General features: G+C 32.1%; 2 protein-coding genes across 2 annotated transcripts; one reads left to right on the top strand and one right to left on the bottom strand.

The window, feature by feature from the left end:
* Positions 1 to 464: 464 nt before the first annotated feature.
* On the bottom strand, positions 465 to 7,879 carry LOC120075177 (probable pectate lyase 12). The gene is made up of 5 exons (XM_039028371.1): positions 7,462 to 7,879; positions 7,079 to 7,366; positions 5,922 to 6,828; positions 4,682 to 4,887; positions 465 to 773 (listed from the first exon to the last, which is right to left on the bottom strand). The coding sequence occupies exons 2-5, from the start codon at positions 7,219 to 7,221 to the stop codon at positions 533 to 535; spliced, it is 1,497 nt and encodes a 498-aa protein (XP_038884299.1). The 5' UTR covers positions 7,222 to 7,366; positions 7,462 to 7,879; the 3' UTR covers positions 465 to 532.
* Positions 7,880 to 9,931: 2,052 nt separating this feature from the next.
* LOC120075178 (SHUGOSHIN 2) lies at positions 9,932 to 13,083 on the top strand. The gene is made up of 12 exons (XM_039028373.1): positions 9,932 to 10,106; positions 10,531 to 10,709; positions 10,788 to 10,825; positions 10,943 to 11,051; positions 11,169 to 11,192; positions 11,285 to 11,353; positions 11,438 to 11,473; positions 11,554 to 11,653; positions 11,737 to 11,788; positions 11,882 to 12,037; positions 12,149 to 12,304; positions 12,418 to 13,083. Exons 1-12 carry the CDS (start codon positions 10,061 to 10,063, stop codon positions 12,722 to 12,724), a joined length of 1,272 nt encoding a protein of 423 aa, XP_038884301.1. The 5' UTR covers positions 9,932 to 10,060; the 3' UTR covers positions 12,725 to 13,083.
* The last annotated feature ends 5,213 nt before the right edge of the window (positions 13,084 to 18,296 follow it).

Below are 18,296 nucleotides of genomic sequence, written 5' to 3'. Positions count from 1 at the left end.
GGGATCCAAATATCTCTCTCACAATGTCTTTCCTCTTCACATTTTGCTTTTCTTTTTCTTCTTTTCAATGATAACGATTTCCTTTTCCCTTTTTTCTTCTAGTTTTCTGCTAAATGAGAATTTGGCCCATTTGTCTTGTGAATTCTCAATCTTGGAAAGGCTCACTTTTGACTTTCAAGGCCGAGAGAGAATGTTTTAACGACTAATCTTGATAGATGCTCGACAATGGTGCAGTACAATGCAGCGGATCTTTCACACATTTTGGAGGAGACGACAATCATCCTCATTTCCACATGCTGTGTTTCAGAACAGTCATGCTATTGTTTTAAGAGATTCCATTTTGTCAAAGTTTCCACCGACTTTAAGACATGCCATGTTTTTACGGTATGTTTGAAATTTACCTTCTCTTTTTGTCTTTTTTTTTTTTAGTTTGCTTTATCCTATTATCTGCAATGTTGCAAAAGGGAAAAGATCGATCTTTCTTTTTCTTTTTTGTTTAATATATCTTCTTTTTCCTGAAAATTTTCAATTACTACAATGACAATGTTGTTAATGATAATAAAACATCGTAGTTCGAGTTTGTGTACAGAACTAAAACGGTAAACAGAGTTAGAATGACAACGTTAACAACTGAAAGAGATGGTGGTGGTGCACTGTTCATCCCGCCTCCGCCAAATATCATCCCAAAATAGTCACCACCACCATCGCTGCCACTGGATCCCGAGCTGGTGGTGCTTTCGTCTCCGGGATATGAGTTGCTCTGTCTACTCTCCCTACACGATTCAAAATGGAACAAAGTTTTAGGTGACTCAGTCTGATTTTACTAGACATCGTTAGGACACATCATATCAACTGGTCAACTCTTAAGAACAAATGGCAAAACAAATAAATATGACATACATGATTATGGTTTAATAGATCGATTTGAGTAATATGACTCAAGTTATTTATGAAGAAACACAACATAATATTGTCTTAATTTCATATCTTACCGCTACTTGAGATCAAAGCAAGAGTATCATAAAATAAATTGAGCTATAAACCATCCAGTTTAATGGTTTTCGGCTGATCATTTTTGCAATGATTTAACGAAAAAGTTCAATCTATCGGACTTATCATTTTATAAATAGTATGACATATTTTATCCGAAAATGCTAAAAAGAAAAAAGAATCAAATCAATCAAAATCATTTAAAACAATGATGGAAAAAAATTAATAATATCTAACTACTATGGTTTTTTTTTAATAATAATAGTAACCATTTTTATAGGGTACTATTTCTTTAAATTTTTTTGATATACTTCAAAATATTTTAGAACTAGCCTTGAGAAATTAAATTTGAAAAACAGAGAAAAAACTCATACATACATATAAAGAAAATTGTAGGAAACAAAAATATCTTATAGAAACAAAATGTTTGAAAACTAAAACTCTATTTGGTAACCATCTTATTTTTTATTTTTGAAAAATTTAAGTTTATAGACATTACTTGTTTAAAAAACAGGTCAAATTTTGAGAACTAAAAAAACTAGCTTTCAAAAAGTTGTTTTTGTTTAAAATTTGACTAAGAATTCAATTATTGTATAGAAAGATACACATCATTATTAAAAAATATGGATAAAATAAGCTAAATTTTCAAAAACAAAAATACAAAACTAAGGTACCGTTTGATAACAAATTTGTTTTTAAAAATTAAGCCTATGGATACTACCTCACCTCCAAATTTCTTTTTTTCTTATCTACTTTTCATCATCGGTTTAGAAAATCAAACCAATTTTTTAAAACTAAAAAAATAGCTTTCAAAGGGTTGTTCTTGTTTTTTAAATTTGACTAAGAATTCAATCATGATAATCAAGAAAGATGTAAAAATCATTGTAACAAATATGAATGAAATATATTTAATTTTAAAAAATAAAAAATAAAAAAATCAGTAAATAGAGCTTAAATGATTATCAAACGAATCTAAGTTAGTTATCAAATGGATTCAAGTCTTCTCCTTTGATCCACTTGGGAAAAATTGGAGTCCTTGAGAGAGAGAGGTCATAAGTTTCATTGTAAATTGAAACTGAAAGTAGGGTCCACCATTTAGAAATAATATAGAGAAAGAAAGTGGGTCCCAAAAGACATGGCTGGAAAGCAAAAACTTTTCTTTTCCCTTTGCTTTTAGAAAAATATATATAATATATAATATATATATATATATATATATATATGAAAAGAAAACAGAAAGGAACAGAACTATTACTACTACTACTACTACCAAGAGAAGAACTTTTCAATACTGGCATTCATCCCTTAATTAATTGAAAGAACCCCACTTGCTCCAACTGCTTGTTTTCTCTCATCCACTTACCTTCCTCTTTTTACCCTTTTTTTATGCTTACAACTTAAAAGGACACTTTACCTTTAATCCACATGACAACTCTACCCTTCTAATTCAGCTAATATTACCCAACATTCAAGAAAAACAGAAATTAACCACCCCATATGATACAAAATTCTCATTATTAATTTATTTCATACAACCTACATTATTCTTAAATGAGCCTAGTTTTTCTTTTTTCAGTCTATTTTGTATTGTTAGATGCAAAGAAAGAATTGTAAAAGAATTTTGAATTTACTTTTAAGTCACATACTTCTAAATCTATATCTAAGAGTCTGTTCGGATTGACTAGTATTTTAAAAAAAGTTATTTTTAAATAAACTGTTTTGATAAAAATGATTTCTAATACACTTTAAAATTATTTCAAAAACTATTTTGAGTAGTTGCAAAATTAAATACTTAAAAAGTCCATCTAAAATTACATTATAGGTGAGTCATCAAATACATTTTTTTTTTCTTTAAAAGAGTAGAGCATTGTGTTATGAATTATGATTGGTGATTGAGGCTTAAATCCTATTTTAGTTTTTGAACTTTGAATCTTGTTCTACTTTAGTCCTTGGAATTCTAGATTTTTTGACGTTATTAACTTATTCGTCAGTCTAGTCATCCAAAAATACAAATCACCTCAGCATTTTGTTAAAGAATTAATAAAATCTTAATATATCAGAGATCAAAATCAGTATCTTTTAAAAGTTTAGAGACTAAAACAAATATTTTTAAGTGTTAAGATCAAAATAAAATAATATTCAAAGGTAAAAGATTAATATAGATATCTTAAAAAAATTTAAAGATGAAAATAGAATAGCATTCAAAGTTGAGAAAGGAAAATAAGATTTAAACAAGATTTGGATGGACTTTGAAGCCTAATGGAATTTGACAATAATGGGAAAGCAATGGATCTTATTTTTCCAATGAAGAAGTGGACAGGACAGGCAAAAGACAAAAAGAAACAAAAAAAATTAAAAAAACAAATGTGAGCTGTTTTTTTTAAGGCTGTTGTGTCAGGTCTAGATTCTCTCACTATATCACATTTACTTACCCATTCAACTCTTCCACAAAATTACCAAACCTCTGCATTTAATCTATTCACTGCAGTTATAATATTTTTTATATACTTCCAAATTTGATCATTTGTTCATTTTTATTTTTCAAAACTCCAATTTATATATTATATATACTCTCCATAAACTTTAAATTTAGTCCATATTCTCAGTTTATTTTGATTTCTTAATTTCTTTTTTATTATCTATGAGTCTTTCTATTGTAAATTGTGAAAAGCTATTCCAAGTGTATTTTTTCAAATCATATTAGGTTGAATATATGTCAAAATATATGAACTAAAACCATATTTTAATCATATTATTATTAATTAATCAATTTTGACAAAAATTAATTTTAAATGACTAAATTTTAGATTTATCGAAAAAATACCTTTTTTATCCCTAAGTTTTGGGATTAATTTCTATTTGATCCTCAAATTTTAAAATGTTATATATTTTGTCCTTAAATTTTAAGTTTTATTTCAATTTAGTCCATAAGTTTCATAATGTTATAATTTTACTCTTGATATTTGAATTTTGAGTTTTGTTTCAATGTAGTCCCTAAGCCTCAAGATTTTGTATTTTTAACCTCAATTTTTCATTAAATACTCACTTCCAAACATCGAAGTCAATTTCTATTAATTAATTAAAAGTAATTATGAATTGAATTTTTAAATCTAATTTTAAAGGTGATAGAAAGTAGTAAAACTTAATTAATTATAACTCTTTTAATGATTTTAAATTTAGTCAAAAGACTAAAAGGGTAAATCTTGAAACATAGAGACTAGATTGAAGCAAAACTCAAACGTTCAAGGTAAAATTGTTACATTTTGAAACTTAAAAACTAAATTGAAACGAAACTAAAAGAACTTAAGGATTAAATGTATAACATTTTAAAATTTAGGGACTAAATAGAAATTATACCCACAACTTAAAAACCAAAAAGTTATTTTTCCCTTTATAAAAAATAGAGATTCTAAAATTGAACCAATTCTAGAGTAACAAGTTTACTTTGAAAAAAAAAAAAATCATATTTTAACCTATATTTTTCTATTCTTTAGTTTAGAGCAAATTTCCAGGCTAACTCAGTATCAAAAGAAGGGTACTTTGGCCATTTCACTTTAAAACTCTCGACTCCATTATAATGAAACTATTAGAGATTAAATTTAAAATCAGCTCAATTGAAATTTAACCCTCAGGAAAAAAAAGAAAATAGCAGAGGAAGGGCATTTTGGTAACTTGAGAATGAAAAAGGTACCTGGAGCCGCCGAAGACACCGGCGTTGAGAGTGAGCTGGTCGACAAGAGCGGCGGATTTGGGCGGCAAACTGGAAGCTTTAACGTACATATTGCTCAGTCCTTCGCCGGAGGGCACAAAAAATGCTCCATTTACCATTATGTCCCCTTCCGTCCTCCAGTTCCACTCCGACCAATCCCCCGCGTTTGTGTCCACGCGCTTCGTTACCTGTGCCCCCAAAACGACACCGTTTCACCACGCTTTCACTGACCAATAATTATTCAATAATTTTATCTCACGGACTCTCCCCACACGTGTGACGTTCTTCATATTTTTAACTTAAAATTTTGTCCAAGACGTCAGTATTAATGGTGCGAACTGTCTGTCCCGTCACCGCCTGAATTTTATTATTTGCCCTTGTATTTCTTAAATTTTCACTCTACCCCTTGGTTTGTAAGAAATTGCCTTCTCAATAGGATTTTTTGTTTTTTAAAATTATTAATTCCAATGTTTAAACAACCCAAGTTTTAAAAATAAATATTAAAAAAAAATTATTTTATTCTTAGAATTTGATTAAGAATTCAAACATTTTTTTAAAAAACTATAATCAGGAAGAAATAAGTGGAAATTTTAATTTTCATACAATAATTTAATTTCTCAACTTTAATGGTTAATAATTTAATTTCCATTATTTGAAATATGTAACAACTTAGTCTAAAAATATTAATATGCTTTATAAAATTTATCACACGTGTAGATTGATAAACGGACCAAAAATTAAATTTATATATATACTATGAAGACAAAATCCTTACATAATAAAAATTGACACTTAATTTTAATAAAGATTTTTGAGATAGAAACTAAATCTTTACAAATTGTAAAATATAAAGAATAAATTGTTACTTATTTGTTCAATTATTAGATTATTACAAATTTGAAAGTAAAAACTAAATTGTTACTTACATAAAAGTTTAAAGTCTAAGTATTTTTATAAAATTGGTAGAAATATTCGTATTACATTTTACTATATTTATAAACAATTTTACTCATCAAACTTGAAAATGGCCTAAAATCAATTTAATAGAAAAATGTTAAAAACTTAAAATTGAAAATCATTTACATTTGGAAACCATCTGAGTATATTTACCAAAAATTCATCTACCTCTCTTAGAAAAAATGTCCCACAGCGGCGCGTCCGGCAAACGCGCCGGCGAACTAAATTACAGTGTGGATGAAGTGAGAGAGTAAGGTTAACGTACCTCCTTCGCATTGGGATTTCCCGGAGCAATATACCGATTCCCTTGGCTGTTGATCGTCGGATTACCGCTGCCGCCAATGGCGTACATCTCCCAAGATCGGAAGTCGTTGTTAACAACGTGAATGTATCCCCGTCGGCACCGCGGCATCCTCTGAACCAGCTTCTCGCCGAACAAATTAAACGCAATCGTCACCTGCATCGCCGAGTCCGGCGTAAAGCCGTCGTCATGCCCTAGCAACATCACCTCGTCGTGGTGCGAGAAGTAGTTGTTCGAGATCGTGATTCCGGTCGATCCCATAATGGCGTCGATTAAGCCATCGGTACAGTATGAGAGCGAGCAATGATCGATCCAGATGTTGCGCGAGCTAAAGATCGAGATTCCGTCGCCGTCGGACTTTCCTCTGTATCCGATATGCGTTGGAGACGATCGGATGTTGGTGTGGCCGGTAGGAACACAGTGATGGATGTTGATATTGTGGATGATTATATTCGAGATGTATTGGAGTGTGATGCAACCGCCGCCGGTAATGTGGACATTGGCGCCGCGGCCATCTAGGGTTTTGTAACTGTTCATCATAAGTTCGTATTTAAGTTTGATTGTCATATCTGCAGCAAAGACAATCCAGAGAGGTTCATCTTGAACCACGGCGTAGCGGAGAGTTCCAGGGCGAGGGTTTACAGGGTCAGAATCGGAGGAATCTGTAACTATGTAGATCTGACCTCCTTTCCCTCCCATGGCAGCTCGGCCGAATCCAATGCCGCAATCAGCTAGTCGTTGGCGATTGGCTTGCCAGTTGGAGTCGCAGCGCCAACAATCGTCGATAGGGTTTCCGGTTTGACAGGAATTGGATTGTCCTTTTGAATGAATGGACAGCATTTGTCTTCTGGAAAAGGAATCATTCACACTCCTGCAAGAAAGAAAGATAGGATTAATGTGGGAAGCCATGGAAACAGGGGGGGCGCTGCAGCTTGAGCAATACGGTAATGGCACACCAAGCGTTTGATAAAATGCCAGAAAGAGCTCAAGTGCAGAACCCCATTTGGGGTATGTTCTTATTGCAGCCAAGAACAATGGAAAATGGTGGATACCCAAAATACCAAGTAGAAAAACCAACAGACTTTGAGTTAAATGTGAAAATGGGTGAAGAAGCTTGCTACCTCTGAACTTGATAAGCAACAGTCTCAGGATCTGGAAGAAGATGTGGGACAGTAAGATTGAAGTTCAAATTTGCAATGGTAAGAGGAGGCAGAGATGAGCTCAAAAACCAGATGAAGAACAGAATGCCAGTAGTAGCGAACATGTCTGCTTATAGGCTTCGTTTGGAGCTGCTTAAGAAGAAGAAGAAGAAGGAGAAGGAGAAGAAGAAGAAGAAGAAGAAGAAGACTCTTTTTCAGGTACCTTTCTCTCAAATGAACAAGAACATCTCAGCTTAACTATAAATGAATCTGCAAAACAACTTAGGAAAATGAGTAAACTAAATCAAAAAACGAGAGAACATGGGGAATGGCAAAATGGGTAAAGGGGAAAGGGCATTCTTTACTTTGGTGTTAGGGTTTTGAGCATCAAGAAGAGATGGAGAGCAAGACAACTGTGTCTGAAGAAGGAATGGAAGAGGAGAAAGAGAAATGGTTTCTCTCTCCCTTCTTCTCTTTATTCCCTTTCCTTCTTCTCTTTAGTAGTGTGTCCTTATGCAGCCTGTTGCTTTTACATTTTTCTACCTGGTTTTTTGGGTTAGCTAAATTTATTATAGGGATTATGAAAAGATGATATATTATTCTAAAAGGGTATAATCCAGACAGACAATGAGGGAAGGGGAAGGTGGGCTTTCCTTCTCCAAATTGTTGAACCCATTCTTTTCTCTTCCTTCCCCTTTCTTTCTTCTGGTTTTTCTCTGTCTCTGTATTAAAAATTCCTCTGCTGAGATGAGACAGTCTGTTTAATGTTCCTCTGCATTCAAAACTGTCCTTTATTTTTATTCTTCATAATATATGATATTCTTCTTCATCTTGCTTTTTTTCTTTTTTCTTAAACATTGTGTCTTGTGGATCATGATTGATTAGTTTCTTAAAATATTGGTTTAGTAGTAGTTTTAATTTTTAATCCTCAATCTAAGGATTTTTAAACTAAATTAAATGACTTGTATGGAACAAGTGGTTGGAACTTCAAATCTCCAATTTGAAATGTTGGGTTGATTTTTTTTAATATGGAGTTTGAACCTCTTATCTTACCAAAAATAATATATATTAATTACTGCTAATCTATACAGATAGGGAAACCATTGTATTTTTATAAGGAGATATGAAAATGATTAATTTGAAAACTATTCGAGGGTTTTTTTCCCTTTTAATATTCAAACTTTTCACGTGGTTGAATTTTAAAATGAAAAATGAAAACTTTACTCAAACCTAAAAGGTAAATTTGGAGGTTTAATGGTTTTTTACCTTTTCTTTTCCTACTTACTATTTTGCCTTTTCAAACTTGTGAAGAGAACAGAATATTCATTAATCATATTTAAAATTACAAAATATACAGCAAAAACCAGCCATGAATAAATAAATAAATACAGATTATCTCAAATGACATTGGTTAAGGTTAACCAAATTTGAAATAATAATTTATAAAAGAACCGAACTAATAATAATAACAATAAAAGAATATGCTAAAAATAATTGATTTAGAAAAAGAATATAAGGACCCACCTCACAACCTCCCACATGCTATTCTATATGTCTATTTTCTTTAATGAAGCCAATTTCAACTTAAATCAGCTTATAATAAATGGTTGGAGGTTGGATGGATTGGATAGAGATACCTCCCTGCTTAAACACACACACACACACACACATATATATATATATATATATTTGATATCTAATTCTCAAATATTTCACCATCTAATTAATTCCGTCAACTTGCATCAAATTAAAATGAAAATTTGTTTTTTAATCAACAATATTTCATGTTAGTAATGATTTGGAACAGTTAGGTATGCAAAAGTCTAAGAACATTTTTGTTTTTTTTTTCTAACTTCATAAGTTTGTTTAAGGATGGATGATAATTTGAATATTTTAACTTCTAATTAAAAAGAAAAATACATTTTTTGACCAATTGAACTACATTCAAGTTCATACCTTGTTTGACAATAATTGTAGAAGCGACGTAAAAATATATAACAATCTACATTCTTAAAGAAATAATCTACCAATGTCATAATAGAGCCTTTTTTCCAATCACTATCTTTACATAATTTTTATTTCTCTTTGGTTAAAAAGAATGAAAATTTAATTTATCCTTAGACTTCTTTTTTAGGGGCTCTATATTTGAAAATGTGGTGGACAACTGATACATAACAAATAATAAAAAGATGCGATAAGAAAGTATAGAAAACAATATTTCCATTTGATATGAGACGAGGTTTAAAAGTTTGAAGAATATAAAGCTTGCAACAAAAGTCGATGAGATAGTAATATAGAATTACTTACCAAAGCCAAAAGGTTAAAAGGCAAATTTTACAATTTCTCAAGTTAATAACTCCTCTTCGATGAATGGAAATAAATTTACAAATCCTTTTTAAATGTATTTAACACTTGAGCAAATTAAAATGTTTTTCTTAAATTTCCTTGGAAATCTTTCAACACATAAGTTTTAAACAAACAATATATATATTTTTTTAGTACAAACAAACAATATAATTGAAACTTTATTTTATGTTAAGGAAATTGTGAGAAATACCTACAAATTGTGACATTTCTATTAGTTTTGTCACAAGAAATCTAACAATTAGCTACTTTTAATTCACTCTTTATGTAAAATTGTTCTCTTGGTAATTTTATTTTGCCAAAAAATTGCTTTTCATATTGGCTTATGAAGCCCATTACGGCCCATTAGATATGTCGGGTTCGGGTACACGTAGGGAGATTTGAATTAGGTTCGGAACTTGCTTCGGACAGCCGTTGCGCTCCTTGGATCTCATTTTACAACTTTACCCTCAAACTTCTATCAATTTCGCGCTCAATGCCCAATCCTCAGAATTCATTTCCTCTCTTCTGTCTCATCTCAGCAGAAGAAACTTTGTCCTTCTTTCCAAGATCTCTTGTTTAATCAGAAAGATTTTAGGGTTCCACCGTAAATTCTCCAGTATGGAGAGTATCATTTCGCTCGATTCGGAGAACTACGGTGTTGGAGGTACATTTTGTTTTTGAATTTTTTTCATTCAGTACAAATTTCTTGATCTTTTCACTCTTTACGAATTTTTCAGATTCCTTTTTGTTTTCGCTTGATGGGTTTTGGTCCAGTTGGGTTTCTGGAAAATCATTCTGTTTCTAGGAATTGGGGTTGCTTAATTGGAACCCTAATTGCATCTGGGGTTTATATGATTTACGAAGGATTCTAGGTTTCGCTTAATTGAATCCCTAAACTCCTGTTGTTTCTACCGTCTAGGGTTTTTGTAGATTTTGGCAGAATTATTGAATTTAGGTGAACTACCTCGTGCTTGTTCTTAGTAAATCGAAGCAAGCCATTCACTAGTTTTGATAGCCTAGAAAGTGGTTGTTGATATTTAGCAAGCGATTTTCAAGTTTGTCTTAGTGACTGAGAAAGTTGGTTTTAGGTCAAAACATGAAAATAGCTGGAGAGAAAACGATGAAGAGCTCCAAAGTAGGAGGTGGCCAGAGGAAAAGGCTTTCCGATATAAGCAACTTGAAGGAGCAACCTACACTCCAGAAGCGAGATACGATGCCACAGCCGAGTTTGCTTATGACCCATGAATATGTTGATAAGTTACAGAAGGTAATTCTGATGTGTTCTATAAGCTGCCCTGTTTGACTTGCTAATCTTATTAATGATGTTTTGATTTTTCTTTTCCAGGAAAATATGACACTCATGAAAGTTATCGCAGAAAGAAAGTATCCTTTGTGACGGTTATATTGATCCATAACCAGCAAGAGCAATTATTTTTCTGTTCGAGCTTTCTTTTTCTTTTAAATTGATGAAGTTTTCCCTTGATGAGTATTTTAAAATAGTCGCATAATTGAGATAAGTGGAAATGAGTTGGAGAAATTGAGAACTAATTTTCAGAAATTGCAGCAGCAGAATCTGCAACTTGCCCAAGCAAACAGTCAAATGTTAGCGGTAATCTTGCATCTGCTTCTTTGTGTCTTAAGTTTCCATTTCATCACTTGTTCATGGCAAACTAGTAACCTAAAAAATAAACTTTACACTTCGTGATGTGGTTTTTTCTATTTTCAGGAACTTAATTCGGGTAAAGAACGGGTGAGGCAAATTTCTGTCTTCTGAAATTTGATTTAGTTTGCACATTAAACCCTTTAAGTTGCTGCAACTGAAACTAATTTTATCTTATGCAGCTAAAAGCACTTCAGCATGAGCTTGGATGTAAAAATGGCATTCTTATGTCAAGAAAGCTGGATTTGGAGGTTACTTTTAATTTTTTTTGTTAGTCATTTCAAATTTGCAATTAAGTGTTTATTGATTACTGACACTGAAACTTTTCTTCCCAGAGAAAAGGAAAATCAGCAACACTTGAACCTGGAGAGGTACATAAACAATACTATTGTTATTCTTTATTAGTAAATATTTCTTAGGCTACTTACGCATTTCTTTTCTCTACCTCAAGGTAGGGACCACCGAGTGTAGTGAGGCAGAGGAATCTATAAATGCAAATCAGGATAACAGGCCTTGCAAAACTAACAGGCGACGACAATCCAGACGAGAATGTAAGTGACAATGCACTAGTTTACCTTCAGCTTCAGGATATACATATCGTCGTTTTTGATAACCAATTCTCTTTTGAGTGCAGCTTTTGGCACGTCATTTCTTCAGAAAGAGGTTCCAAGGGTTGAAGGCAAAAGGTTTGGTGTGGATATGTAATTGCTTTATTTGGTTTATCTGATTTTAGCATACAAAAGATAAATCAAACATGATCTTGGTTCAATTTCTGACAGGCCTTGTTTGAGAAGGCAGTCTGCAAAATTCAAAACCGAGGAACCGGTGGCTGCCAATGATATTCTGGAGACAGAAAATTCCAATTCTAATGATGCTTCTCAATGTAAAGAGACTTCAGTTCATCAAACAGAGGTTCAAAAGGTTGAAGGCAAGAGGTCAGTTCATGGATATTTAATTGGTTTGTTTAGGTTTATGTTTTCAGGATATGCTCGAAATGATATAGCATAAATACATGTTGAATATTAGCTTCATTGAATTTCCAATAGGCCTTGTTCGAGAAGGCAATCTGCAAGATTCAAAGCTGAGGAACCAGTTGCTGCAAATGACTTATTCCAGATAGAAGATTCCAATTCTACCGATGCTTCTCAATGCAAAGAGATTTCAGTTCTTCAAACGGACGTTCAGAAGGTTGAAGGCAAAAGGTCTGTTCGTCGATATTTAATTGCTTTATTTGGCTTCATTTATGAAACCGTTCCAGATAATATAAGCATGCACAAGACAAATTGAACGTGAGCTTTATCAAATTTTTTATCAGGCCTTGTTTGAGAAGGCAGTCCACAGGATTCAAACTCAAGGAACCAGTGGCCGTCAAAGACTCAGTTGAGATTGAAAATTCCAATTCTACCAGTACATTTCTGTGCAAAGAAGAGGTCATGTGTGAAGTTGGAAAAATTGTTCCAACTTCATCAGTAGAAAAAGAAGTTTATGGCAATTCTACTGATAGATCAGAAGTTCAAGAATGTCGGAGGATATCTGTTGGTAGGCCGTCAAGGCGAGCCGCTGAAAAAGTTATTTCCTATAAGGAAATTCCACTTAACGTCAAGATGCGTAGACAGATATGATCAATCCTAACCCAAATTTCCTCTTCTTGTTGTCGTCGAGGGGAGAGAGTTGTGATAGTAGTAGATATTGAAGACTAGACAGCACCACTAGTTTTGTATCTGTACCATTTGATAGCATTAGATTGTGCACTTACTGTAAAAAACTCTAGTTTGCTTCCTTGTGCCGTTGAGACTAAATGAGCTCATTGCATTCAAACCTTATTCACAACATCTTTCATACTAAAATCCAATTACTTTTAGGACTTACAACCAATCAGCTCACTAGGAAGCTATTTTATCTTTGAAACACTCTTGTTTTGCCTCGGTAAAGTAAACTGATGTATCTAGATGGATGTAGCGCACACTAGTTTATATTTGAAGTCTAGCTCTTGATTTGTTCCACTTGAAAATCTTCCAACCTTAAAGGGTTGTTGAAGATCTCAACTACAGTCTTTATAAGATAGATGTGCTACTTCTTTCATTTCCAATTGAAATCTCATTTGATCTAATATGGTATTAGAGTCCATAAAGTTTAAAAGGGTGTTCAGTCCAAAAAAAAAAAAGAAATTGGGATTCGATCAAGAATAGTAAACCCAAAAGAGATACCATCTTGAAGGAGCATGTCGAGGATCCTAAATTGGAAAAATCAAGAGACCTCACACTCTTTATAAGATAGATGAGCTACTTCTCTCATTGCTAATTGGTTTTGAGATATGAAACCCTCATATTATATTATAGTATCCGTTTCCTTTGCCATTATCTGATGCTTGAATTAGTTAACAGGTTTGTGTTGTCATACTTGTGCTGACTTTTGCACATCTACATTTTCCATTCAGATACCATACATTATCTTCATTCTTTTACTGTCTTTCTCCTGCATGGCCTCAGTTATAATCTGATATGATTGAGTTTCCAGTGGCTCAATCATCCCCAAGCCGCAGTTAGATCTTTTAATCTCTGATATGCATATTCTTTTGGAAAAATGATGGGTCCCACGTCCCAGTTTGTTTTAAAAGCCTTCAACAGGTAAAAGAAAAGGTACCAAGTGAATGTACTGCTAGTGCCAGTGCTACTACATTCATTAGTGTTTTAGTCTGCTTTTAAACAGTTGAGTTATGGAAAAAATACAAGGGGAAGAATATGTGGTGAGGCTGGTGGTGTGTGGACCCCATAAAAATTCACCTGCTCTCACATGCTAAAGAAGATAAGGAGACACTAAGGCAAAAGAAAAGGTGGATTTTATGTTTCATCTTTTCTTCTTTCAAATCTAAACCGCGTTTCATCCTTAAGTGTAAAAGAAAGAAAGAAAATTTCAATAGAAAAGGAATCACAGCCTTCCAAAAGTTCAATCTGTTCTGGCTGCATTAATCATTTGTATGATTTCTGGAAAGTGTTTGGGATTCTCCCAAATTACGATTTTTATACATTATCCGTAGACTATGATAATTTAGTAATTCAATTCAACTTAATTATTCAAATTTCAAAGCTAAACGATTCATTGTATTGTTATGACAAAATGCAACTCGAACATAGTGTAAAATTTCTGGTAAATATCTTTTTTTTTTTGGACTATGCAGAGAGGATTCCAGCACATACTTTCAAAAAGAAAAAAAAAAAAAGAAAAAGAAAAAGAAAAAGAAAAAAGAAATTGTGTTATCCAACATCTTATTGGTAAATTTGAGTTTTCCGTTTTTTTTTTTTTTTTTTTTAATTTTTGGTTATATTTCGTAATGTTGGAACTTTTTACGATTTAGTCCTTATTATAGAAAAAAAATAATTGCAATTTAGTATGTTTGTTCTTCCCTATTGATGGATATTAAAATTGATCGATGATAAACTTACGTTTAGTGTTTTTTTTCCTTCTCTAAAATACCTTCTTTCTTCTTTAAATTTTTGTCAAGTTATTAAATATCATGTCGTGTAAACTTATTACCAACCATACTCAAAAAGGAAAAAAATATTACCAACCAATTAAAACATTTATCCATGGTTTGAGACAACTTAAAAAAACAAAGAAAAAGAAGAGAGCAAATTTCAAGAACTATCTTGAAGTATTATGATAGTTACAATTATATTCTAAAACTTTTAATAGTAAAAATTGGAGCTCTAAATATTTGCCAGTGTTAAAATTGGACCTTCAATATTTATAGAAATTGGACCTATAACTGATAAAAATTGAATTTTCAAACTTATATAAATGTTACAATTTATACAATTACGTAAGTTTGAGAGCTCAATTTTTAAAATTAAAAGTTTAAGGGTATAATTGTAATTGTCATCATACTTTTGGGTGGTTTTTGTAATTTGTCCAAAAAAAATCCAAATTTTATTTTAATATTACATCACACATGTGAAATGAGAATTTGAGGTTATTTATTGTAGAAAAAAGAATTTTTTACCATTAAATTAGGTACAAATGGTGGCTTATTATTGTTGCATTTGAAGTTTTAAGAATATTCTTCTTTAACTGTCCATATTATGAGAATGTCTTGGTATTTTTGTGTTTTTTTCCCCTTTCAAAAGAAACAAAATAATTCCATCATTTTGAATCTGAATCTTGAACCCATTCATGACAGAAAGAGGCATCATTATAATCAACCATTGTCTGAATAGGACAATGTAATAAACAAATAGCAAAAGTGAGAAATAAGAAAACATGATAATTTAACAAATTAATAAATAATTGGTTAAATTATAAAGCAATACCTCTGAATTTTGCTGGTTTTAAAAATATAATCATATTCTTTCCGAATCACAATATTATCTTTAACCTTTCTTAAATATCTCAAAACTATTTTTAAAGTAAAAATCTTTTAGAATGTTGAACAAAAATTGATGTGGGACAACATGGTGATTGCTAGGATATTTTCTTATATTCAGTATAATAGAAAGATACATGCTGACTCTTTGTTCCATATTCTAATGATTTTTTACTCCCATGACAATTTTGAAACGCTTATAAAAAGTTAATGGTGATATTGTAACTTTAGAAAAAAAAATAGTATTATGTAAACAAATGACAAAGTTTTGAGGGAAATTTGTATGGATGACCCAATATTTGAGTTCAAAATGCCAAATGACCTCTTTTCTTTTTAAATAATATCAAATGACCATATGCTGACATCATCACCATACCATATTACTGAATTTCCTTTTCCTTGTCTTCCATATATTTTTATTTAAATTTCTTCAAATGTAATAGCTTTTTCGTGTCGCTCATTCCATCTTCAATGATTCAAACAATCTCGCTACATTTGAAACCCATCAAACATTCCTTGCAAAACCATTCACATGCTGCCGAAAAATCGAATTTCATTGGTAAGTGAATTCAATCTTTGTGTCGGTTTAGGTTTTGGTTTGGAATCGGTCGGTCGTTTTGGGGTTTAGTAATCAGTCGTATCTTTATGTTTCTTGTTTGTTTTTTGGGTTTGGATGTGTTATGTGGCATTGATATCGAAGACGAGTTATATTCAGAGCCAAATAAGGTAAGGGATGTGAGGGACATGCTTCAGTGAAGGTGAGCAAGATAAGTGAAAGCGAAATAAGCTAGAGTGAGAACAACGACAACAAGATAAGCGAGAGGGATATTTGCGAGAGCGAGACTAGTGAGACCAGTGAGAGCATTAATAGCGAGAGTGGGACTAACAACACTTAAACAGAATGTTATGCTTACTTTTTTTTTTTTTTTTTTTTGCATAATCTATTAATTGATAGATTGAATGTTTATTTCATGCAGGAGTAATTTAAGATGTCAAAAGGTTTCAAAATAAATGAAGTTGATCGATTTCTCAGGCAAGTAATGAGCTTGGCCCATATTGTGAATGTCAACAAGACTGTGAAGGAAAAGCTTACTCGACGACAGTTAGAGATGTTCAATAGAACATTTTTTGGGTGATTCGTAGACATTGACATTGTATTCAATAGCCTGTTTGTCCACCATATGTTGTTGAGGGGAGTGAATAGCAAGATAGCTACTTGATGATTTCTCTCACTATCAAGCACTAGTCGATTACACTGAGTTTCTCTTTCCAAGCCCCATGGAATAAGACAGTCATTGTCTATTGATAATGTTGATGATAAAGTGTTTGTAGACTATGGAATATCATCCCCTTCTCAACTAAACACATATGATTCCTCGTATTCTCTGTCTGTATTCGTATCATCATAACTCACATTTCCAAATCCCGTATTCAAATTTTCATCATGATTCAATTTTAGTGTTACAAATAGTTGAACTCTACAGAGATCTTCTTAGAAAAGAAGGAAACGAAGATTATCATCATTCCGTGTGTACTGTGGAGGGGCTTCATACTTAAGCTTATATTTAACTCTCATTATAACATAAACTCTAAATAACTGATATTTATAACCCTATAAATGTAAGCTTTTAAGTTCTTCATACTTCAATGTAATAGACACAATGATTCCTGTCAGTTCGCCTCCAACATATAAATCTTGGTTATCATCTCAATCACCTTTGTATTGAATGAGTAGACACTTTTTTGTTATCCTACAAAGTAAGAAAACATTTGTCATTAAGTTGTACAAGCAAGTTAACATTAGTCCAATACACAATTTCAATTTTGCTCTCGCTCTCGCTTTCTCTCACACTTGATGTCATGCTCTTGTTGTCTTGCTCACTCTCAATCTTGCGTTTGAACTCAATCTCGAAGCCTTAAACCCTTGGCAATGATCTCTCGCTCTCACTCTCCCACTCTCTCACTTTGCTCGTGCTTTCACTCTAACTCTCCCAATACACAATTTCCTTTCGTAATGATCTTTTCGTACCTTTACTAAAGATAACACCGCTCCAACAAACATTTAAACAATGAAACCCCATTCCAGAAAAATCTGTTCCATTATGAAAAACTCCGCTTTGGAAAACCTCATTCAATAAAACTCTGTTCCACAAAACACTGTTGAAAAGAACCTCGTTGAAGAAAGTAATCACCGTTGTATGTTTAGAGAATTATTGATTTGATATTTCATATAGATGATTTCGTGAAAATTGTCAAATCATTGAGAACGAGAGTGAGATCAATAACGTAAGGACACTTCTCTTAATATGATGATGATATCAACGGATGGTCATTTGACATTATTTTTAAAAAAGGTTATTTGATAATTTGGGCTCAAATATTGGTTATCGGTAAAAAAAAATTTGAGTTGTAATTTTGATTAATTTAAGCCAAAAAGAAAAAAAGTGAAATGTGGTACATAGTTATTGCACCAAACAAAGTGACTCAAGAATCAAGATCGGCCATCGAGGCATCATGCATCAGCTTTGACTGCCACCGTTTTTCTTTTTTCTTTTTGTTTTCTTGTTTGTTTAAACTTATTTCAAATATTTGTTGTGCAATTTTTGGTCCACTTATTAGAAAAAAAACTTAAAAATTACAACGAAGTGTTTCTACACTATTTGAATCATAGAAAGTATTTAATATGTTTATGAACATTCAATTTTGCGTGAAATAGATCTAAAACCTTGAAAACGAAAATTCTCATTTTTTCAATCGAACATTTGACTTCTAGATTGATGATAGAAACACTATGCCAATTATATCAATTAAGCTATGTTCTTGTTGACAAAATT

Source organism: Benincasa hispida, chromosome 4, assembly GCF_009727055.1.
Source record: "Benincasa hispida cultivar B227 chromosome 4, ASM972705v1, whole genome shotgun sequence".
Lineage (NCBI taxonomy): Eukaryota > Viridiplantae > Streptophyta > Magnoliopsida > Cucurbitales > Cucurbitaceae > Benincasa > Benincasa hispida.
This window is presented reverse-complemented; position numbering and strand designations above follow the sequence as displayed.

What these genes read in the sequence shown, in the direction of transcription:
- LOC120075177 (XM_039028371.1), bottom strand. Translation starts at nt 7,221, where the DNA reads ATGTTCGCTACTACTGGCATTCTGTTCTTCATCTGGTTTTTGAGCTCA. An exon ending in GTTGCTTATCAAGTTCAGAG is followed by an intron (nt 6,829 to 7,078) that starts GTAGCAAGCTTC and finishes TCTTTCTTGCAG; the next exon opens with GAGTGTGAATGATTCCTTTT. An exon ending in GGTGTCTTCGGCGGCTCCAG is followed by an intron (nt 774 to 4,681) that starts GTACCTTTTTCA and finishes TGAATCGTGTAG; the next exon opens with GGAGAGTAGACAGAGCAACT.
- LOC120075178 (XM_039028373.1), top strand. Translation starts at nt 10,061, where the DNA reads ATGGAGAGTATCATTTCGCTCGATTCGGAGAACTACGGTGTTGGAG. An exon ending in AAAGTTATCGCAGAAAGAAA is followed by an intron (nt 10,826 to 10,942) that starts GTATCCTTTGTG and finishes ATTTTAAAATAG; the next exon opens with TCGCATAATTGAGATAAGTG. An exon ending in CAAACAGTCAAATGTTAGCG is followed by an intron (nt 11,052 to 11,168) that starts GTAATCTTGCAT and finishes TTCTATTTTCAG; the next exon opens with GAACTTAATTCGGGTAAAGA.